At 38.3% G+C, this 24591-nt stretch overlaps 1 protein-coding gene across 1 annotated transcript; it reads left to right on the plus strand.

Moving 5' to 3' along the window:
- The first annotated feature begins 565 nt into the window (after window positions 1-565).
- Window positions 566-23256, plus strand: LOC148164438 (DNA topoisomerase 2-binding protein 1-like). Its single transcript, XM_088022241.1, has 7 exons — window positions 566-712; window positions 946-1057; window positions 10437-10600; window positions 11588-11725; window positions 13652-13741; window positions 13915-14076; window positions 22952-23256. Exons 1-7 carry the CDS (start codon window positions 566-568, stop codon window positions 23093-23095), a joined length of 957 nt encoding a protein of 318 aa, XP_087878367.1. The 3' UTR covers window positions 23096-23256.
- Window positions 23257-24591: the final 1335 nt, after the last annotated feature.

A 24591-nucleotide genomic window follows, 5' to 3' on the forward strand; every position in this document is an offset into this window, starting at 1 on the left:
ATCCCTATTCATCCCAATTCCTGAGACCAGATGAAATCCAGGTCTCCTACTCTTCCGCCATCTTGCTCCGCCCGCCCCCCACATTTGTTCTTTGGATTTGTATGTGTTCCTTTCTGAATTCTCCTGGTTTTTTTCTCCTTGGGCTTTACCTTGAAGACAGAATGATTCCTGTCCTTCATCTTTGGTCATCTTTTTTCCCCCATTTTCTCATATCACATGATTATGTCTCTGCACTAGGTAGATTTTCTCCAAGTGTAACATTGCTTTCATTTTACAAATTTAGGTTACATTTTACTGATGAAAGCTTGGTATTTAAAGAAAAGTTTGGGAGAAGCCCACAGGTAACACCATTTGCCCTTTTAAAAAGCTAATTAATTGCATTTATTTATAAGCTCTAGAAATAGGCTGTCTCTTCTGCATGTACTTTTTACATTGCAGAATTTGTGTTTAATTTCATCTTGGTTAAGACAGATGAGAATATTTGCCTGAATTTGTTCTTAGTCATATTTGGATAACATCACACTGCAGCATTTTATTGCCCTCAGCTGTCTGTGATCCCGAAAACATGCGTGTGACTGAAGCCCCAAAACACCCGATCTCTGAAGAACTGGAAACACCGGTAAAAGACAGCCACCTGATCCCTACACCTCAAGCCCCCAGTATTGCCTTCCCCCTAGCCAACCCACCAGTGGCCCCACACCCTCGAGAAAAGGTTACTTTATCCTTAGTGTGATGATACACCTTTTTGATATTACTGTTACGCTGCATTAAGAATTTCCTGATACCACCAGCAAGAGTTCACAAATGTTGAAACTGCATTTCTTTGCATGCTGTTATTTCTGTATTTGATAAGTCAAAGGACTAAAAATGTCACTTAAAACCATCTACCTGATTGATAGCCTCTTTACTGTTAATTTTTTCTAAAATAAAACTCTTCCATTTCAGATTATAACAATAGAGGAAACACATGAAGACTTAAAAAAACAGTATATATTCCAGTTGTCATCTCTGAATCCTCAAGAACGTATTGATTATTGTCATCTGATTGGAAAACTAGGTACAAGTATTTTAAGTTAAAAATGTAACCTTCCTATTCTCGGGGGGCGGAGCAAGATGGCGGAGGAGTAGGAGACCTGGATTTCGTCTGGTCTCAGGAATTCAGCTGAATAGGGATCAAACCATTCTGAACACCTACGAACTCAACAGGAGATCGAAGAGGAGAGTAGCAACAACTCTCTGAACAGAGAAGCGACAACTTACTGGAAGAGTCATATTTTATCCCTTCGTAGTAGTTACCCTTATTTTTGGCAAATATATATAAGTTGTTCTCTCTTTAAAATTTTGAGATACAGTTTCTTCTAACAGATAAAAATATACCCTAAATCCCTAGTGTATGGTTCTGTTCTAGTCTCCTGTCTGATCACATTCTCTACCTTTATTCTTTTTTTTTTAATCTTCTTTCTTTTTTCAAACAACTTCTTATCTTATCAAGTCCTTTTATAAAATATTTTATAATTTTTATCTTTACAGTCATCTTCTGTCCCTTCATTGTATCGACCCTTATTTTGTACATATATGTCTTTCTTCCTTTAAAATTTTAGGAGGCACTTTTTTCTAACAGATCAAAATACGCCCAAAATCTAGTGTGTGGCACTGATCTATGCACTAGCCTGATCATATTTGATCACATTCTGCTTTTTTTGTATTGTTCTGTTTTTGTTTTTATCTTTTTTTTTCTCTCTCTCTCTTTCTTTTTTCTTTCTTTCCCTTTCTTTTCCCCTGGTTTCAGGTCTTTTCTGATTTGTATACAGTATATTTGCTGGGGACGTTGTAAACCTGTTAGCATTTTGTTCTCTCATTCATCGATTCTCCTCTGGACAAAATGACAAGTCGAAAAAAATCACCTCAGCAAAAAGAACAAGAGGTAGTACGGTCAGCCAGGGACCTACTCAATACGGACGTTAGTACGATGTCGGACCTAGAGTTCAGAATCATGACTTTAAAGATACTAGCTGGGCTTGAAGAAAGCGTGGAAGTTATTAGAGAAACCCTTTCTGGAGAAAGAAAAGAACTAAAATCTAACCAAGTCGAAATCAAAAAGGCTATTGATGAGGTGCAATCAAAAATGGGGGCACTAACTGCTAGGATAAATGAGGCAGAAGAGAGAATCAGTGATATAGAAGACCAAATGATGGAACGTAAAGAGGCTGAGAAAAAGAGGGAGAAACAACTACAGGATCACGAGGGCAGAATTCGAGAGATAAGTGATTCGATAAGACGAAACAACATTAGAATAATTGGGATCCCAGAAGAAGAAGAAAGAGAGAGAGGGGCAGAAGGTATATTGGAGCAAATAATAGCAGAGAACTTCCCTAATGTGAGGAAGGAAACAGGCATCAAAATCCAGGAGGCACAGAGAACCCCTCTCAAAATCAATAAAAATAGGTCAACACCCCGACATCTAATAGTAAAACTTACGAGTCTCACAGACAAAGAGAAAATCCTGAAAGCAGCTCGGGAGAAGAGATATGTAACCTACAAGGGTAAAAATATTAGATTGGCAACAGACCTATCCACAGAGACGTGGCAGGCCAGAAAGGACTGGCAAGATATCTTCAGAGCACTAAACGAGAAAAATATGCAGCCAAGAATACTATATCCAGCTAGGCTGTCATTGAAAACAGAAGGAGAGATAAAAAGCTTCCAGAACAAACAAAAACTAAAGGAATTTGCAAACACGAAACCAGCCCTCCAAGAAATATTGAAAGGGGTCCTCTAAGCAAAGAGAGAGCCTAAAAGCAGCAAAGATCAGAGAGGAACACAGACAACATACAGTAACAGTCACCCTACAGGCAATACAATGGCACTGAATTCATACCTTTCAATAGTTACCCTGAATGTAAATGGGCTCAATGCCCCAATCAAAAGACACAGGCTCTCAGATTGGATTAAAAAACAAGACCCATCCATATGCTGTCTGCAAGAGACTCATTTTAGACCCAAAGACACCCCCAGATTGAAAGTGAGGGGGTGGAAAACCATTTACCATGCTAATGGACACCAAAAGAAAGCTGGGGTGGCAATCCTTATATCAGACAAACTAGATTTTAAAACAAAGACTGTAATAAGAGATGAGGAAGGACACTATATCCTACTTAAAGGGTCTATCCAACAAGAAGACCTAACAATCGTAAATATCTATGCCCCGAACGTGGGAGCAGCCAATTATATAAGGCAATTAATAACAAAAGCAAAGAAACACATTGACAACAATACAATAATAGTGGGGGACTTTAACACCCCCCTGACTGAAATGGACAGATCCTCTAAGCAAAAGATCAACAAGGAAATAAAGACTTTCAATGACACACTGGACCAAATGGACTTCACAGACATATTCAGAACATTCCATCCCAAAGCAACGGAATACACATTCTTCCCTAGTGCCCATGGAACATTCTCCAGAATTGATCACATCCTAGGTCACAAATCAGGTCTCAACTGGTACCAAAAGATTGGGATCATTCCCTGCATGTTTTCAGACCACAGGGCTTTGAAACTAGAACTCAATCACAAGAGGAAAGTCGGAAAGAACTCAAATACATGGAGGCTAAAGAGCATCCTACTAAAGAATGAATGGGTCAACCAGGAAATTAAAGAAGAATTTAAAAAATTCATGGAAACCAATGAAAATGAAAACACAACTGTCCAAAATCTTTGGGATACAGCAAAGGCAGTCCTGAGAGGAAAGTATATAGCAATACAAGCCTTTCTCAAGAAACAAGAAAGGTCTCAAATACACAATCTAACCCTACACCTAAAGGAGCTGGGGAAAGAACAGCAAATAAAGCCTAAACCCAGCAGGAGAAGAGAAATAATAAAGATCACAGCAGAAATCAATGAAATAGAAACCAAAAGAACAGTAGAACAGATCAACGAAACTAGGAGCTGGTTCTTTGAAAGAATTAACAAGATTGATAAACCCCTGGCCAGACTGATCAAAAAGAAAAGAGAAATGTCCCAAATCAACAAAATCATGAATGAAAGAGGAGAGATCACAACCAACACCAAAGAAATAAAAACAATTATAAGAACACATTATGAGCAACTCTATGCCAGCAAATTAGATAACCTGGAAGAAATGGGTGCATTCCTAGAGATGTATCAACTACCAAAACTGAACCAGGAAGAAATAGAAAACCTGAATAGACCTATAACCACTAAGGAAATTGAAGCAGTCATCAAAAATCTCCCAAGAAACAAAAGCCCAGGGCCAGATGGCTTCCCAGGGGAATTCTATCAGACATTTAAAGAAGACTTAATACCTATTCTCCTGAAACTGTTCCAAAAAATAGAAATGGAAGGAAAACTGCCAAACTCATTTTATGAGGCCACCATTACCTTGATCCCAAAACCAGACAAAGATCCCATCAAAAAGGAGAATTACAGACCAATATCCTTGATGAACATGGATGCAAAAATTCTCACCAAAATACTAGCCAATAGGATCCAACAGTACATTAAAAGGATTATTCACCACGACCAAGTGGGATTTATCCCTGGGCTGCAAGGCTGGTTCAACATCCGCAAATCAATCAACGTGATACAATACATTAACAAAAGAAAGAACAAGAATCATATGATTCTCTCAATAGATGCAGAAAAAGCATTTGACAAAGTACAGCATCCTTTCTTGATCAAAACTCTTCAAAGTATAGGGATAGAGGGTACATACCTCAATATCATAAAAGCCATCTACGAAAAACCTACAGCGAATATCATTCTCAATGGGGAAAAGCTGAGAGCTTTTCCCCTAAGGTCAGGAACGCGGCAGGGATGTCCACTCTCACCACTGCTATTCAACATAGTATTAGAAGTCCTAGCCACAGCAATCAGACAACAAAAAGAAATCAAAGGCATCCAAATCGGCAAAGAGGAAGTCAAACTCTCACTCTTTGCAGATGATATGATACTGTATGTGGAAAACCCAAAAGACTCCACCCCAAAACTGCTAGAACTCACACAGGAATTCAGTCACGTAGCAGGCTATAAAATCAATGCACAGAAATCAGTGGCATTCCTATACACCAACAACAAGACAGAAGAGAGACAAATCAAGGAGTCGATCCCATTCACAATTGCACCCAAAAGCATAAGATACCTAGGAATAAGTTTAACCAAAGAGGCAAAGGATCTGTACTCAGAAAACTATAAAATACTCATGAAAGAAATTGAAGAAGACACAAAGAAATGGAAAAACGTTCCATGCTCATGGATTGGAAGAACCAACATTGTGAAGATGTCAATGCTACCTAGAGCAATCTACACATTCAATGCAATCCCCATCAAAATACCATCCATTTTTTTCAAAGAAATGGAACAAATAATCCTAAAATTTGTATGGAACCAGAAGAGACCCCGAATAGCCAGAGGAATCTTGAAAAAGAAAAGCAAAGCTGGCGGCATCACAATTCCGGACTTCCAGCTCTATTACAAAGCTGTCATCATCAAGACAGTATGGTACTGGCACAAAAACAGACACATAGATCAATGGAACAGAATCGAGAGCCCAGAAATGGACCCTCAACTCTATGGTCAACTTATCTTTGACAAAGCAGGAAAGAATGTCCAGTGGAAAAAAGACAGTCTCTTCAACAAATGGTGTTGGGAAAATTGGACAGCCACATGCAGAAGAATGAAACTGGATCATTTCCTTACACCACACACAAAAATAGACTCCAAATGGTTGAAAGACCTAATCGTGAGACAGGAGTCCATCCAAATCCTAAAGGAGAACACAGGTAACAACCTCTTCGACCTCAGCCGCAGCAACTTCTTCCTAGAAACATCACCAAAGGCACAGGAAGCCAGGGCAAAAATGAACTATTGGGATTTCATCAAGATAAAAAGCTTTTGCACAGCAAAAGAAACAGTCCACAAAACCAAAAGACAACCGACAGAATGGGAGAAAATATTTGCAAATGACATATCAGATAAAGGGCTAGTGTCCAAAATCTATAAAGAACTTATCAAACTCAACAACCAAAGAACAAATAATCCAATCAAGAAATGGGCAGAAGACATGAACAGACATTTTTCCAAAGAAGACATCCAAATGGCCAACAGGCACATGAAAAAGTGCTCCACATCGCTCGGCATCAGGGAAATCCAAATCAAAACCTCAATGAGATACCACCTCACACCCGTCAGAATGGCTAAAATTAACAAGTCAGGGAACGACAGATGTTGGCGGGGATGTGGAGAAAGGGGAACCCTCCTACACTGTTGGTGGGAATGCAAGCTGGTGCAACCCCTCTGGAAAACAGTATGGAGGTTCCTCAAACAGTTGAAATTAGAGCTACCGTTCGATCCAACAATCGCACTACTGGGTATTTACCCCAAAGATACAAATGTAGGGACCCGAAGGGGTACGTGCACCCCAATGTTTATAGCAGCAATGTCCACAATAGCCAAACTGTGGAAAGAGCCAAGATGTCCATCGACAGATGAATGGCTAAAGAAGAAGTGGTATATATACACAATGGAATATTATGCAGCCATCAAAAGGAATGAGATCTTGCCATTTGCAACGACGTGGATGGAACTGGAGGGTGTTATGCTGAGTGAAATAAGCCAATCAGAGAAAGACATGTATCATATGACCTCACTGATATGAGGAATTCTTAATCTCAGGAACAAACTGAGGGTTGCTGGAGTGGTCGGGGGTGGGAGGGATGGGGTGGCTGGGTGATGGACATTGGGGAAGATATGTGCTACGGTGAGCGCTGTGAGTTGTGTAAGACTGTTGAATCACAGATCTGTACTTCTGAAACAAATAACGCAACATACGTTAAGAAAAAAGAAAAAGAAGAAGATGGCAGGAGAGGAAGAATGAAGGGGAGTAAGTCAGAGGGGGAGACGAACCAGGAGAGATGACGGACTCTGAAAAACAAACTGAGGTTTCTGGAGGGGAGGAGGGTGGGGGGATGGGTTAGCCTGGTGATGGGTATTGAGGAGGGCACGTTCTGCATGGAGCACTGGGTGTTATGAACAAACAATGAATCATGGAACAGTACACCAAAACAAATTATGTAATATATGGTGATTAACATAACAATAAAAAATGAAAAAAAAAATGTAACCTTCCTTGGAAGTCAGTGTAGTTGATATCATTTGTAAGATGTACAAATTGAGAGAAAAAAGATGGGTGGGGCACCTGGCTGGCTCAGGTGGTAGAACACGCGATTCTTGATCTTGGGTTCATGAGTTTGGGTGTGAAGCCTACTTAAAAGATGGGTAACTTGTCTTAGGCAGTATGTATTGACTCAGCATTAGAACTTTGACTTTATATAGGTCTAAATCTAAAGTCACTGGGTCATAGGATTTAAACATTTAAAGATTTAAATTGAAACCAACCATTAAAATGATTTAAGAATCTCTTGTGCTGCCTTGGGCTTTTGTTCACTGATGAAATCATTGAAATTATAGACTTAAAATAAAACTACATTTTTGTAAAGTTGAAGGCACAGTAATACCCAGAGAGGAGCTCCTCCTTATGTAACATTCTTATTCCATTATTATCAGACTCTCCACCTGACATCATTCTGGAAGCAGCATACTAGACAGGTAACCTGGTGCTCTAAGCAGTACCGTCCAGTAGAAAGATAGCAAAAGCCACATGTTAAATTTTAAACTTAGTAGTAGCCACATTTTAAAAAGGAAAAAAATCGAGTGAAATTAATAAAGCATATATTTTATTTAACCTATACACAAAGTGTTATATTCAACATGTAATTAATATAAAATATCAATGAGATTTTACCCTTTTTTTTTTTCCTTACTAAGTTTTTGAAATCTCGGGTATATTTTGCACTTCTAGCACATCTCAATTTGGTCTGGCTGTGTTTCAGGTGTCTGATAGTCACATGTGGCTAGTGGCTACTGTATTGGACAAAGTAGCTCTATAGAGTTAGGGAAAGTATAGGAAGAGAACTCAGTCTGACAGCTTCATATAGAGGAAAACTTAAATAACGGTTATTTTTAATGACGGCCCTGAGTCAAGAAAAGATTAAATGTAACTTAGTGCTGTCCTTTTAAGAATGTGGAAAGCCATGATTTTTTTTTTTAAAGATTTCTGTCAAATACAGTCATACAGTTGAGAAGCTGTGTTTCTTGGAAACTGGACTCAATGTGGAACACTGTTTCCTGGTCACCCAATAAGTTAGAGTTAGAAATCAAAATTGTTCAACTTTACCTAGAGCTTTCAGAACAGAAGAAGCTGCTTCATGTGTCTGTCTCCTATATTTTGTTCCATCTCTGTAAACTCTGGACAAGAGTAATATCAACTAGCAGAAGACAGAAGAGAGGCAGATGAGGACAGACTGTGCTGGAACTGAGTCTGAATAGAAAGTTTTTGATAGTAAAATGCAAAGAGACCCTTCATTTTATAAATGAAGCAACTGTGGCCAACTGATTCACATAAATAGTCTATTATGTTGTCTGGATTACAGAATAAATCTGTTAAATAGAATTAGATCCCAATAGAATAGGGAATTTTCACCTTCTTGTTCTTTTGTCACTCCGATCCTGGGTGAGTTACTCTGTACTTGTGTCATCATGGGTAGATTACAGATAATACTAGTAATCTACCTTCATAGAGTTGTGAGGATTAAATGAGTTAATCCGGAGCACTTCCAACAGTCTCTGGTGTATACTATGTGCTCAAACAGTTGCCTCTCTTAGTCATCTGTAGAGCATGAATAGAGTTCAAATGTTTCATTGAATTCTTACAAAGTCTTTAATACAACTCTTTCTAACCCATAATCAGGTTAACTTCTAAAGTATAAATCAAAAATCAATCAATAAAAGCCATGCTTTACATAAGTTTATGCCTTCTTTCCTCAAAGTCAGGCATCGTACAGCTGTATCTGAGAAGAGGGTTCAGCTTCCACCCGCTGCTTCATCTCTATTTCCCTAGCGTGTGTGTTTTCCTTCTAAGCTTCTGCGTTGGGCTGCTGACCTTATTTCCACTCAAAAAATTTTCCTCTGCTTTTAGTCTGTAGGAGCCCCTTTTTGACTTCCATCTCCTTGATTACCCATTTTCAATGCTTGGAAATTGCAAAAGTAGTTGAGACTTAAGAAATATACTAACAGTAGTAAATGGCATCTATTTATATTCTGTTTTTATATCTTAATTGTAACAAACCAAGTGCAGACAAACAGGAAAGTTTGCATAAGGATTTACTATTGAAATAGGAAAGAATTTTTGTTAATTAATTTAGATCTGATAATAGCATTAGGGCTGTATAAGAAAATTACCATGTATTTTAGAGATGCATACTGAATGGATAGGGGTAGAGTCACAGGATGTCTAGAACTTTTTTTTTTTAAGATTTTATTTATTTATTTGCCAGAGAGACAGTGAGAGAAGGAACACAAGCAGGGGGAGTGGGAGAGGGAGAGGGAGAAACAGGCTTCCTGCAGAGCAGAGAGCCTGATTATGGGGCTCGATCCCAGGACCTTGAGATCATGACCTGAACCGAAGGCAGATGCCCAACAACCGAGCCACCCAGGCGCCCTGGAACTTACTTTAAAATAGTTAAGCCCAAAGGGGGTATACTGAAATAAGGATGGCAAAATTTTGATAATTTAAGAATCAGTATGTTGGATTTCATTTTACTATTTTTCTATTTTAAATTTTCATTAAAAATATGGGGGGGGGCACCTGGGTGGCTCAGCTGGTTAAGCGTCTGCCTTCGGCTCAGGTCATGATCCCGGGGTCCTGGGATCAAGTCCCACATCAGGCTCCCAGCTCAGCAGGGAGCCTGCTTCTCCCCCTGACCTTCTCCCCTCTCATGCTGTTTCTCTCTCTCTCTCAAATAAATAATTAAAATCTTTAAAAAAAAATTATGGGGGGCATGCCTGGGTGGCTCAGTTGGTTGGGCATCTGCCTTTGGCTCACATAATGATCCCAGGGGCCTGGGATCGAGTCCTGCATCGGGCTCCCTGCTCAGCGGGGAGTCTGCTTCTCCCTCTGCTGCCGCCCCCCCCCGCGCTTGTGCTCTCTGTCTCTACCTACCTCTGACAAATAAAATATTTAATAAAAATAAAGTAAAAATATTATAGGGGTTAAGTGGCTGACTTTGGCCCAGGTCATGATCCCAGGGTCCTGCTTCTCCCTCTCCCTCTGCCTGCCGCTCCCCCTGCTTGTGCTCGCTGTCAAATCATCTTTAAAAAATACATATTTCTTATTTTATTTCATTATGTTAGTAAAAAAATATTTTAAAAAATGTATGTGAAGTAAAATAATTGTCAGTCAAGGTTTTTCAGTTTATTTGGTGCATTTTATTTATAAATAATTTCTATGCAGAGTTGACATGTCTTTCCTAGGAAGAAGTTAAGAATTCCAATCACGTATCAATTTTTCTCTACTTTAGGTGGATTAGTAATAGAGAAACAGTGCTTTGATCCCAATTGTACACACATTGTTGTGGGACATCCACTTCGAAACGAGAAGTATTTAGCCTCAGTGGCAGCTGGGAAATGGGTGCTTCATCGCTCCTACGTGGAAGCATGCCGGACTGCTGGACACTTCGTGCTGGTATGTATTCAAACTAACATGAAGAATCATTTTTCGTTAAAAGTAATTGTCCTAATTGATTCTAGTATCTACACTAACCATTCATATAATTGAAATAACCAAATATGACCAATTAGATTATACCAATTTTACAAGGTCCAGATTAACAGAGCAAAAAAATTTAGAGATCACAGACCCAGATTCTCAGTTATATGAGTTTTATTTAATTTTAATCTGGGCTTTTTTTTCCCCCTCTTTGGAATAACATTAGAAAACTTCAGGATTACTTCATTGTAAACTTTTTATCCTTACTGCCAGCCCATTAAATATTAAATTGTTTGGGGACGTGTGGGTGGCTCAGTCAGTTAAGCATCTGCCTTTGGTTCAGGTCATGATCGCAGGGTACCGGGATCAAGTCCCGCATTGGCTCCTTGTTCGGTGGGGAGCGTGCTTCTCCCTCAGCCCCTCCCCCCTGCTCATGCTCACACTCAGCTCGCTCTCCCTCTGACAAAATCTTTTTAAAAAAGAACATTTTTTTTTTAAATATTGTCTGAAATATTTTGGTCCCTAACTAACCATCACAGTAATATCTATCATGTAGTTTTTGAAGTTTTCAATCAAGATCCCTTAGGGATATGATTTCTTTGGACAGGTAATCAAGGTGTTAACACATACCTCCACTGAGAACATGTCCTTCTGTGAAGTTCATCTTAAAATGGATGAAGCCCAATAATCTATATATTACCAATTACTAAGGTGTAGTTACCTGTATTTCTTAGAAACGTATGCAGTATTTTTCTGATTTCTAATTAAAAGCCAGATATACTTGACCCTCCTATGAAGCCAAATTAATGTACATTTCTTTCCTCTATGTTCATAAACTGATGCTTATTTAGTGCTCTGTATTTATAACAACTGAATGTATAGCTTTTAACTCTTAAATGATCGTGGACTCCTTGAGGACATATTGTAGGACCAGATCCAAAGTTTATTCTACTAATTGTCTAGGAAGAAGACTATGAATGGGGAAGTAGTTCCATACTCGATGTTTTGACTGGAATCAATGTTCAGCAACGAAGACTAGCACTTGCAGCAATGAGATGGAGGAAAAAACTCCAGCAAAGACAAGAATCAGGCATCGTTGAGGTATTAACATATATATGGTGATATGAACGGCATTCAGTGTCATGACTATTACAGATTTTAATTTTAAGAGAATATGCTTATTAACAAAATAATAATTCTACTTGTCTTTTATGCTTTGTTGATATACTTAGTTTGGGCATTCTAAATTGGGCTTAATGTTAATTCCTAATTTTAATTATGATTACAAGGAAGATATATATAATGTTGATGGCTCTATTAAAAATATATGTGTAAATGGGGTGCCTGGGTGGCTCAGGCAGTTAGGCATCCAATTCTTGATTTTAACTCAGGTCATGATCTTAGGGTGATGAGATCAAGCCCTGCCATCGGACTCCTCGCTCAGCCTGGAGTTTGCTGGAGATTCTCTCCCTCTTCCTCTGCCTCTCTCCCCACTGTGCATGTGCACACTAGTGCACATACTGTCTCTTAAATACATAAATCTTTTATTATTATTATTTTTTTAAGATTTTGTTTATTTGACAGAGAGAGACACAGCCAGAGAGGGAACACAAGCAGGGGGAGTGGGAGGGAGAAGCAGACTCCCCGCTGAGCAGGGAGCCCAATGCGGGGCTCGATCCCAGGACACTGAGATCATGAGCTGAGCCGAAGGCAGATGCCTAACGACTGAGCCACCCAGGCACTCCCATAAGTCTTTTTTTTTTTAAAAGTAAAAAGACATAAAAATAATTTAAATATATGTGTAAAATGTGACCCATACTGTATTTCTTCCAAAGACTCTTCAGCATCTACCTTCAAGGGTTCTTAACATGGGATCCACAGACTCTCCCAAAGGAGTTGTAGATCACATTCAGGAAGGCTGTTTATACACTTTGGATGGGGCAGGGAATACATCCTTATTTTTACTAACCTCCAATTGAAAACATTTCCTTTTATTATAGAAGTCTAGGTAAAAATCACAGCACTATTAATAGTACTTGTGATTTTACCCCAACAGAAATAAGATATCTTTGCTTTGCATTATAATTCCAAGTATCTTGAGATACTGCTTATGTTCAATTTTTTTTCATTGAAATATAGTTGATGCACAGTGTTACATTAGTTTCAGGTATGTAACAGATTTGACAACAATTCATTATGCTCACCACAAGTGTAGCTACCATCTGTCTTTATACTTCAAAATTATAATAATCTATCCAGCCACCACTATTTATTTAATTCATTAATATAGAAGCACATCTGTCACAAATTTGTAAATATTTTATTTTTAATAAAATGGGTTTTTTTGTAATCCTTTACACTTTATGTTAAAACCAGTATTTTAAAACATTATTAATATAGCACAGAAATTACATTTCAATAAAGCTGTTTCTTTAAAAGAATTATTTAGAGAACAGATCCATAGGTTTCACTGGACTGTCAAAGGGGTCCATGGCTCACATAAAGGTTAGAAACCCAAGTTTTAAATAATCTTGTGCGATGTATTCTGAGTTCTCTCCTGTGTCCAAGCCCTTGTTAGCCTTAATTCCCTTCTTTTAGAGTAATTCCACTGGCTTTTGTTGTTATTCCCTAGTGAAATGTTTTATATTTCTAATTCACAAACATTTTCAAGAGAAATATAAGGAGGGCTTCATCTAATTTGAGAAGTTGTGCATTAAGTTCTACCCTGGATTAATTATAAGAAAAAATACAAGAAAAGGCTAAACAAAAGTCAAGTTGCTTTGTTTTCATGTTATTCATTAAAACATTTTCCTTCATTCTTCAAGTATTTATTGATGACCTACTGTGTGCCAAACACCATGGTTGTGTGTTTTCAGAATATTCTGACCAGAGACAATTACCACTGTGGCACTTGGTAAAGGTTATAAGATTATTTGTTGACATAAAACTAAATTTACAGATAAAATAATGTATTATTTGCATTTATTTCCCAAATAATTTCAACACTGATTATATTTTCATTTGTAGGGGGCATTTAGTGGGTGGAAAGTTATCTTATATGTTGACCAATCCCGAGAAGCAGGATTCAAACGCCTTCTTCAGTCAGGAGGAGCAAAGGTTTGTATTCAGTCAATTTACAGAATTTTTTACACAAATTATTTTTCAAACAAGGTTGCTATGATCAGTTCTTAATTTTCGGTACTTGGTGAGATGACAATCCTTAAGTACAGATGATACAGTTGAACTACTCTGGGAAACTGATAGCTTCTTATTTCTTATTTTTTCTTTAGGTACTACCTGGTCATTCTGTACCTTTATTTAAAGAAGCCACACATCTCTTTTCTGACTTCAATAAACTGAAACCAGATGACTCAGGGGTTAATATAGCAGAAGCTGCCACCCAAAATGTGTACTGCTTGAAAACAGAGTACATTGCTGATTATCTGATGCAGGTTTGTAAGATTTTGTCCTTGATCTCCTCATCACCAGAGATAGGCTTATATATATAGGGATGTGACCACACAGCAAAACCCTTGGCTTGTTTATTAATAGCATGTTTGGCTCCAGTTCGCTTTCATTTCATTCAGTTTCATTCTACTTTCTATAATAATGAGTACATATGTAAACATTTAGCTTGGAGTTAAATGAAGCAGGTATAAAAATCTAAGTACCTCTGGGCGCCTGGGTGGCTCAGATGGTTAAGTGACTGCCTTCGGCTCAGGTCATGATCCTGGAGTCCCGGGATCGAGTCCCACATCGGGCTCCCTGCTCAGCAGGGAGTCTGCTTCTCCCTCTGACCCTCCCCCGTCTCATGCTCTCTCTCTCTTTATCTCCTTCTCTCTCTCAAATAAATAAAATCTTAAAAAAAAATTAAAAAAAATCTAAGTACCTCTAAAAGTTTTAAAAGTGCCCTCTATAATGTTGGAATATTGCTGTTCACAAATAGCCTAAGTTTTGATTTGAATGAGCAAAGAAAAATCTTTCTGATGCCAGAACACCTAAAATGCCATCAGGAATCAGCAAGGTAGGATACATGATAATAAATGTCTCACTCCAAAGGATTTCAAACATAATGGTATAGAAATAAGGGGAAGCCAAAACTTAGCCTGCTGTGTAATTTTTACTGTTTGTGTTTGGGAGTTGCTCAGGATATATAGAAAGAATGGCTAAAACATAAACAATAAAACCTTTGTCATAAAGCGGTGGGATGTACTGATTGGAATTGGTAAGCCAATACTAACTCCTAGAAACACCTAAATCACTTTTTTTAAAAACTCAAGTTTTTTTGTTCCCTGCTTTTCTCAGGGTTGTATTGTGTGTCAGACACTAGATTTCTGGAGGAATGCAGTGGGGGGAGTGGGCTGCTCTGTATTTCTACATCTGAGCTCATTATTTCCTACCTAGCTCTCAGAAGTAGAGAAAACAGAATACTTCTGTGGGGGCAAAGCAGTAGACTAGGGAAGGGAGAGTAGTGACTTCATGTTCAAGTTCATGGTCAAGATAAGCCAAGCACAAGTAAGGCTCTTGAGATAGGCCCACCCCAGTGTTCTGACCTCAGGTTAAATGCTGAGGGGGGGGCGGGGGGGAGCATTAATTAAAAAGCTGGGTGCAGTGGCTGCAGGGATCTTGGTGATGAAAGCCTTCAACATGTCCTTAGCCATACTGTTCCAATCTGGATGGTCACCGTCTACTTCTACAAACTGGTGTCATCCCAGGATCTCCATTCATCATCCTTTCTCTTCTCTGTTGGATCTCCTGTTTCTATATCCCATGTCATCCTGATCTGCTCTCATCTGGTTGAAGGTGTTCTTATAGTAACTTCTTGAGAAAGCACATGGGAGATAAACTGAGATTTTCTTTGTGTGAAAATTCTTTTTTTCTGTGATTGCATTTCTTTTATCGTTTAGATGGGCATCAAATTCTAGGTTGGAACCTATTTTCTCCTTAGACTTTTGATTGCTTATCTCCTTGCTTCTAGTGTTGCTGTTGAGTAGTTAAAGCCATTTTGATTCATAATCTGTTATATGTAACTAATCTAGTAGGAAGCTCTTTTTGTCCCTAGTTTTCTGAAATTTCAAAATGATAGGCTATCATGAGGGTCTCTTTTTATTATACTGCACATGGTAGGCCTCTTCTGGTTTGGTAACTTGTGTCTTTCAGTTCTGGGAAATCTTGAATTATTTCAATGATGATTTTTTTTCCCTCCACTTTCTGTTCTCTCTAGTACTTCTGCTACTTGTATATTGGATCTTCTTATTTCACCACTATTTTTATAATCTTCACTTTTTGAGAGGTTCCCTCAGTTCAGTCTTCTCCTTTTATCAGCTCTTCATTTTGCGATCATGTTTTTAATAATCAGGACCTTTTTAAAAGTTTTTTGAATTTACATTTTAATTTTTTAATATCTTTTTTGCTTCATAGATGTAATACCTTCTACTGGATCTCAGAGGATTTATTGATTTTTTTTTAACTTATTTCGGTATATTCTCTATCCACTAAACTGCATTTTCCTCTTTGTTTGGGTCTTTGTCTAAGCTGATTGGAAGTACTGAGCACACAGTTGGGTCTTGGCAGTTTTGATCCGGATGCAATAGTCTTTGTGGTCTAATTGTTGGGGACTGTCGTCTGGGTTCATACTTGCATATACTTCTTGAATTGTTTCAATTGCTCCAAAGAGGAATCTTCCAGTCTGCCTGAAGGAAGAATCTGGCCACCTTTTTTTTTTTTTGAGATACAATGACATATGACATTAATTTCAGATGTTCAGCATAAGAGTTGTATGTATTCATGACTATATATGCAAAATTATCACCATACATAATGAGATTTTCTTTCTTATGATAAGAACTCCCAAGATTGAGTCTCTTCCAACTTTCAAATATACCATACAATATTAACAACTACAGTCACCATGTTGTATATTACATCCTCAGGGCTTATTTTATAACTGTAAGTTTGTACCTCTTGTTCACCCTTACCCATTTCCCCCAGCCCTCACACCCTGCATCTAGCAACCCCCAGTCAGTTCTTTGTATCTATCTCATTTGGGTTTTTTTTTATTTTTTTATTTTTTTAAGATTTTATTTATTTATTTGACAGAGAGCACACGAGCAGGGGGAGTGCAAGAGGGAGAAGCAGGCTCCTTACTGAGCAGGGAGCCCGATGCGGCAGTCAATCCCAGGATCCTGGGATCATGACCTGAGCCGAAGGCAGATGCTTAAATGACTGAGCCACCCAGGCACCCGTTTTTTATATTAGGTTCCACTTGTAAGTGAAATCATCTAGTATTTGTCTTTTTCTGACTTATTTCACTTTGCATCATGCCATCAAGGTCCATCCATGTTGCTGCAGTTGGCAGGGTTTCCTTGGCTGAAATATTTTTTTATGGCTGATTAATCCATTGTGTGTGTGTGTGTGTGTGAATTTTCTTTATCCATCTGTCAGTGGACACTCAGGTTTTCATATCTTAGCTATGGTAAATAATGCTGCAGTGAACATAGGAGAGCAGATATCTTTTTGAATTAATGTTTTTATTTCTTTTGGATAAATACATAGAGGTTGGAACTGTTGAATCATAAGGTAGTTCCTTTTTTTTAAGATTGTATTTAACACAGTGTTATTAGTTTCAGGTGTGCAATATAATGATTCAACAATTGCTCAGTGCTCATCGAACTAAGTGTACTCTTAAGGTAGTTATATTTTTAATTTTTTGAGGAAAAAAATAATGGCTGCATCAGTTTACATTCCCACCAGAAGTACACAAGAGTTCTCGTTTCTCCATATCCTCATCAACACTTGTCTTTTTGATAACAGCTATTCCAACATGTGTTAGGTAATATCTTGTTATGATTTTGATTTGCGTTTCTTTGATGATTAGTGACGTTGAGCACCTTTTCGTATACCTGTTGACCATCTGTGTCTTTGGGGAAATGTCTATTCAGATCTCTGCCCATTTTTTAATCACATGGTTTGGGATATTAACCCCTATCCGATAGATGATTTGCAAATATTTTCTCCCTTTCTTAGGTTGCCTTTCCTTTTGCTGATGGTGTCCTTTACTATGCATGAGCTTTTTAATTTGATGTCTCCCCACATGTTAATTTTTGCTTGTGTTTCTTTTCATTTTGGTGTGAAATCCAAAAAATTTTTACCAAGACCAATGTCAGAGAGCTCATGACGTATATTTTCTTTTAGTTTTATAGTTTCATGTCTTTCATCCGAATCTTTAATCCATTTTGAGTTTATTTTTGTGTATGGTATAAGATAGTGGTCCTGTTTCAGTCTTTTGCATGTAGCTGTCTAGTTTTTCCAACACCATTTATTGAAGAAACTGTCCTTTTCCTTTTGTATGTTCTTGGCTCCTTTGTAATTGATCGAGTATGCCTGGGTTTATTTCAGGGTTTTCTGTTCTGTTCTCTTGATCTGTGTGTCTGTGTATGTGGTAGTACCATACTGTTTGGTTACCATAGTTTTGTAATACAGTTTAAAATCAGGGAGCATGATGCCTCCAGCTTTGTTCTCCTTTCTCAAGATTGCTTTGGCTAGGGGCGCCTGAGTGGCTCAGTCATTAAGCGTCTGCCTTCGGCTCAGGTCATGATCCCAGGGTCCTGGGATCGAGCCCCGCATCAGGCTCCCTGCTCCACGGGAAGCCTGCTTCTCCCTTTCCCGCTCCCTCTGCTTGTGTTCCCTCTCTCGCTGTGTCTCTCTGTCAAAAAATAAATAACTCTTAAAAAAAAAAAAAGATTGCTTTGGCTATTTGGAGTCTTTGTGATTCCATACAAACTTTAGGATTGTTAGTTCTATTTCTAGAAAAAATGCCATTGAAATTTTGATAGGGATTGCATTGAATCTGTGGGTTGCTTTGGGTAGTGTGGACATTTTAATAGTGTTAATTTTTCCAGTCCATGAGCATGGAATATCTTTCCATTTATTTGTGTCATCTTCTATTTCATCAGTGTTGCCTAGTTTTCTTTTTTTTAAGATTTTATTTATTTGACAGAGAGAGAAATAGCAAGAACAGGAACACAAGCAGGGGGAGTGGGAGAGGGAGAAGCAGGCTTCCCGCCGAGCAGGCAGCCCAATGCAAGGCTCAATCCCAGGACCTGAGCCGAAGGTAGACGCTTAAGACTGAGCCACCGAGGCGCCCCAATGTTGTCTAGTTTTCAATGTACAAGTCTTTTATCTCCTTGATTAAATTTGTCCCTATTTTATTCTTGATGCAATTGTAAATGGAATTTTCCTTTATATTTGAAATGGCTTTCTTTTAAAAAGGGTATCGTTGGGTTTTTTTTATTCTTTAGACTGTTTAGTCCATCGTGTAATTATTGATATGATTGGATTTAGGGTTTTTTTTTTTTTTTTGCAGTTTTCAATTTGTCTTTGTTCCTGTGTTCTTTCTTTCTTGCCTTTTTTGTTGGAGGCAGGGTGTGTTTTGCTCTATGGATTATAATATACTTAACTTTTTATAGTCTAGCTAAAATGATATTGTGCCACTTCACATGGAATGTAGAAATCTTACACTCATATAGGTTCCTTTACTTCCCCTATCCTTTAAACCAGGGGCCAATAAACTGTAGCCCACAGGCCAAACCCTCTCCACTGCCTGTGTTACAAAGTTTTACTGGAACACAGCTCCATTCACTCATTTACATGTTCTCTCTTCTGCTTTTGCAGTGCAACACTGGGCTGAGTAATTGCAACAGAGACCATCTCTCCCACACAGCCTGAAATATTTAGTGTCCGGTCCTTCAACGTAAAGCAGGGGCCAGCAAACTTTCTGTAGACTTGTATATTTTCCCTTGTCTCTTACAGCTCCACAGAACAGTGTTCTGCCATAAAGCAAAACTTGCTTAAACGGTCCTATGTATTTTGAGGAAATTAAAAGGAAAAATACAGTCTTATATTTATCCTATCTGGTATCAGTTTTCCTTCAGCCCAAAACTTTGATTTGTAGTATAAGTCTGATGGGACCAATTCTAGTTTTCTTTTATTTGAGAGTGTCTATTTTACCATTATGCCTGAAGGATCTTTTTGTAGGGCATAGGATTTAGGGTTGATAGTGTTTTTTACTAACGACTCCACTTTCTGCTGGCCTCCGTTATTTCTGAGAAGTCAGTGGTAATTTGATTTCTTCTCCTGTATGCAGTGCAGTGTCTCATTTTTTCTTCTGGCTGTTTCATCTTTGATTTTCACCATTTATGATACTTCCAGGTGTAGTTTCTTTATATTAATCCTGCTTTTTCTGCAGAGCTTCTTCAATCTGTAAATTTCTCTCTTTCACCAAACTTGAGAAATTTTGACAATTACTTCTCCATTCTTTCCTGTCTATATGGGAATTTAATCACTCGTACCTTTTGATATTGTCCCACAGGTCCCTCCCTCAGGTCCTTCAGGCCATATTTACTTTCTGTGTTTTCTGATTGACTAATTCCTATTTATTACTTCACTGATTTTTTTCCTGTTATTTTCATTCTAAAGGCTCTTACAGGAGATTTTCTTATTTAGATATTAAATTTTTTTATATCTAGAATCAGCTCTTTTTTATGGTTTCTATTTTTCTACTTTTTCATTTCACTCATTTCAAGGATAAGAGCTGCTTTGGTATCATTGTCTACTATTTCCAACATCGGGGTCATGAGCAAGACTGCTTTTATTTTGAGGTAATCGGTAGCTTTACATGCAATTGTAAGAAATAATAGTTTCCCCCAGGGGATGATATCTTGCAACAATATAAGACAGTATTACAGCCAGGATATTGACCTGATGCAATCCAAACTTATTCCGATTTCCCCACTTTTTTTTAAGATTTTATTTATTTGAGAGAGAGAGAATGAGAGAGAGCACGAGGGGGAAGAGGGTCAGAGGGAGAAGCAGACTCCCTGCTGAGCAGGAAGCCCGATGTGGGACTCGATCCCAGGACTCTGGGATCATGACCTGAGCCGAAGGCAGTCGCCTAACCAACTGAGCCACCCAGGCGCCCCCAATTTCCCCACTTCTGCTTCATGTGTCTGCCACCACAGTCAAGATACAGAACAATCTATCGCTACAGCAATCATTCATTTTGCCTTTTTTTTTTTTAACTACACCCACCTCCTTCCCTTCATTCTCTTCTCCCAGCGGTCTCTTACACCTGTCAACCACTAATCTGTTGTCAGTGTCTTTAAATCTTAAATGGAATCAATATAGTGTGTAATCTTTTCGGATTGGCTTTTTTTTTTTTTTAAGATTTCATCTATTTATTTGACAGAGAGAGAGCAGGAACACAAGCAGGGGGAGTGGGAGAGAGAGAAGCAGGCCTCCCGTTGAGCAGGGAGCCTGATGTGGGATTCGATCCCGGGACTCCAGGATCATGACCTGAGCCGGAGGCAGACACTTAACGACTGAGCCACCCAGGCGCCCCGGCTTTTTTTTTTTAGCAAGATTCCCTTCGGAATCATTCAGGTGTTGCTTGTATCAGTGATTTTATTACTTTTTATTGAACATTTGAGATCTACAGCTTAACCATTAGCCTATTGAAGGACATCTGGGTTGTTTCTACTTTGGGGCTATTATGACTAAAGCTGCTATGAACATTTTTTTGCACATATTTTATGTGGAAATAAGATTTCATTGCATTGGGATAAATTCCTAAGTGTGTTTCCAGAGTGGTCATATTTTACATTCCTACCACTGTTATAAGTGATCGTTTTTCTGTATCCTTATTGGCATTTGTCACTTTTTTTTAGCCATTTCAGTTGGTATGTAGTAATCTCTCATTGTGGTTTTAATTTGCAGTTCCATAATGGCTAGTCAAGAGTGAATGCCTTTGGTGTGCTTCATAAATGTCATGAGGTGTGAGGTTTTCACAGAAGGTGTGAAGTTTAGGTCACTCAGAATGTCCAATTGCTCCACCGTAAAAGAACTGTCCTCCACTTAGTTGCTTTTACACCTTGGTCAAAATTCAGTTTGGCATATGTTGGGGGTCTATTGATCTAGGTCTTTCCCTCTGCAATAGCATCTTTCTTCTTATATCTGATATTAGGTAGCGATTCCTCTTTACTCTTCTTTTTCAAGATCCTTTTAGCTTTTCTAGGGCCTATACCTTTTAAGTTTTTAAATAAGCTTATCTATATGCCTATGAAAACATCTTGCTACGATTTTGATAGGAATCACATTAAACCTACAGATCAATTTAAGTGAATTGACATCTTCACTATGTTCAGTCTTTCAGTCCATGAATACAGCATATTTAAGTCGTCTTTGATTTCCTTCATGAACATTTTGTAATTTTCAATACATATAAGTTTTAGATCTTTATTGGGTTTTTGGATTCTGATTGTTTTTTCTTGAGAATGGGTCATGTTCTTCAGATGTGGAGTAATTTGCATGCGTCTAAGTTGTAAAAACTAGATTCTGTTACGTTCCTTAGGGAATGCCATTCTGTTTGCTTACCAGGCACCTCTTGCAGTGAGTGCGGGATCAAAGCTTTAGCCTTACTTGAGCCGCCTCTGCGCATCCATGGTGAGAGGGCAAAGATTTGGGCAGATTTCATACCCGAGTGTGAGGCTTCCCCTGCTCCCTCCTGGGATTTCCCACCTCATTTTCCAGTGGCTGTGGTTTCAGGCCATTACTACATGTTTTCTGTTGTGACTTGGCCCTCATAATACCGACTTCTCCTTACAACAAAAACAAAAATGAAGAGAAATTCACTCCCTACCCAGTGTCAACCCCTTTGGTATTTGCCTGATCTCATTTCCTCTCCAGTGTCTTGGGGTAGTTGCTTTTAACATATTTGGGTCGGAAGTTGTCATCCAGGGAAGAGTTGAATCAAAAGGCACTTACTCAGTATTTTATGGTGATGCATTTTCATGTTTTCCAGTCTGCCATCTTGCTAGAAAATTTTTATCACACTTTTAATGAGGGAAAGGTCGTTTTGGGTTGGAATATGGTTGTGAGGAAGAGAATTTTAAGGGTTTTAGAGGCAATGTATGAATTTTGGCTTTAACTCCTGCTAGTTATATGTTATTTAACCTTTTTTTATCTTATCTGTAAAATAAAAAAACACCTACCTCACATGTTTAAATATTTTTAAAAATCGACACTAAGTATAAGGTGTCACTTCTTAACCATACCTTTTTACAAATGAAACCATTATCAAGATCTGAGCTGGCCCCATTCCACCTGAGCTATAAATCTATTTTTCTGATAAAAGGTGAGATTTTGTCACACAGGTTCTGTTCCCTAAATGTGATAAGTGCTAAGTAGCATACCTTAAAAGACAAATCTCAAGTTTTTTCTGGTTCAAAAGCACAGTCAAGGAAAAATGAACAGTGTTTTTCCCTTTTATAGGAATCCCCTCCTCAAGTAGAAAATTACTGTCTGCCAGAAGCGATTTCATTTCTTCCGAATAATAAGGAACCTGGGCCTGGATTATCACAGAAGAGGAAAGCTCCTACAGAGAAAAATAAAATCAAACGACCTAGAGTAAACTAATCATGTTTACTCTTTAGTCACCAAACATTAGTATTTTAATTATAAAGCCTGAATGTTACTGTCTTGGATTTGCATAGTAATTTAAAGACAAGCGGCTGTAGAAGAATTCAGCTTCAGAGTATAATGATGACCTTGCTTGTAGTTAGTTTTTAACACCTGAAATTTTAACCACTGAAATATTAACTTTTACCTGAAATAACAAAACAGATCCTCAGCCATCTTGTCATTAAACCACATTGAAGTGTGTATGGGGCTGTTTATTTAATATCCGAGGCTGTAGCTTAGTGGAAGTTTTAGTAAGGTGATGGATTTTACTTTAAAATGCCAGCTTTAATTCGTAACAATAAGGAAGTTATCAACTGGGATTTTTTTCATGTTTTCCCTGATTCTTCTCACCCCTTTCCCTCTTTTTAACAGGAGCCTGAGTACAAGGTTTGAGGAACTGAGGCTTTAAACTTAAATATGTGAGTGTATATATGTATATGCATGTTTGTACAGATCTCCATGATGTTTGCCAAGTTTGGGTGCCAAAACTTGGAAAATAATAAATAAAAGTGACTCAAATTAGTTAAGTTTTTAAATGCAAAGCATTTTGGTGTCCATTCTCTTTTTGAAGCAATAAATGATTTGTAAAATATAGCTTAAAAAAGAAATTGCTGGGGCACCGGAGTTGTGCAGGTGGTTGAACATCCGACTCTTGGTTTCAGCTCGGGTGGCTCAGGTCATGGGATCAAGTCCCAGGTCGGGCTCCGGGCTGAGCTCGGAGTCTGCCTGGATTCCCTGTCCCTCTCCCTCAGCCCCCTCCCTCCCTAAAATAACTTTTTAAACTCAAAAATCGCTAGTTATATTTCTGATGTTTGTTACTTATGTAGGCTATTATATTAGTGGGTTAAAACCCTTTTATTGGAACTACAAGATTGCATTAGCCTGTATTAATCTAAACCTAAACACCAAATGCTACATGTGTTACCACAGTCCTCTAAATGTAAAGCTACCTCATTTTGCTGAAAGGAAGAACCAGAATCAGAACTATGATTTTGATGTAAATGGCCCCATTTCATAATGACTCTTGAAAGGCAAACTCAAATGGTGAAGGGTGGAAGTTCTTATCCTAGACACAAAACCCCTCAAGTTTTTTATCGGGTCTTCCTCTGAATGGAGGGAAATAGAGGGGGTTATCCCGGCCCTTCAGTTTTTGGCTTTGAACTAAATTCACAGCTCAGGTCAAAAATTCCTACACAGCCAAAGAGATAGCATTGTCGTGTAACCATGCCCCTCCCCAAACAGAAACCCCCGACCTGGTTTTATGGGGGCCATTTTGTGTGAGTAGAGTCTTTTCACTCTTTTCCCTGGCAGCTTGTGGCAAGTTTCCCCAAATTTCATCCCTTAGATTCTTTGCAATAGTCACTACTGTTCAAAACAACTTCACGAGTGCTCTGTGAAAGTAAATGTTAGATCCTCTTTGTCCCTAGCCCAGATAAAATTACATAATGTAC

The sequence above is a fragment of the Eumetopias jubatus genome, unplaced genomic scaffold (assembly GCF_037043125.1).
Source record: "Eumetopias jubatus isolate StellerSeaLion01/CBP00866 unplaced genomic scaffold, mEumJub1_p1.0 scaffold_4, whole genome shotgun sequence".
Classification (NCBI taxonomy): domain Eukaryota; kingdom Metazoa; phylum Chordata; class Mammalia; order Carnivora; family Otariidae; genus Eumetopias; species Eumetopias jubatus.

Excerpts from the sequence above, each read along its gene's own strand:
- LOC148164438 (XM_088022241.1), top strand. The coding sequence starts at position 566 with ATGCGTGTGACTGAAGCCCCAAAACACCCGATCTCTGAAGAACTGGAA. Across the intron at positions 10,601-11,587 it reads CTGCTGGACACTTCGTGCTG|GAAGAAGACTATGAATGGGG; the intron begins GTATGTATTCAA and ends CTAATTGTCTAG. Across the intron at positions 14,077-22,951 it reads TTGCTGATTATCTGATGCAG|GAATCCCCTCCTCAAGTAGA; the intron begins GTTTGTAAGATT and ends TCCCTTTTATAG.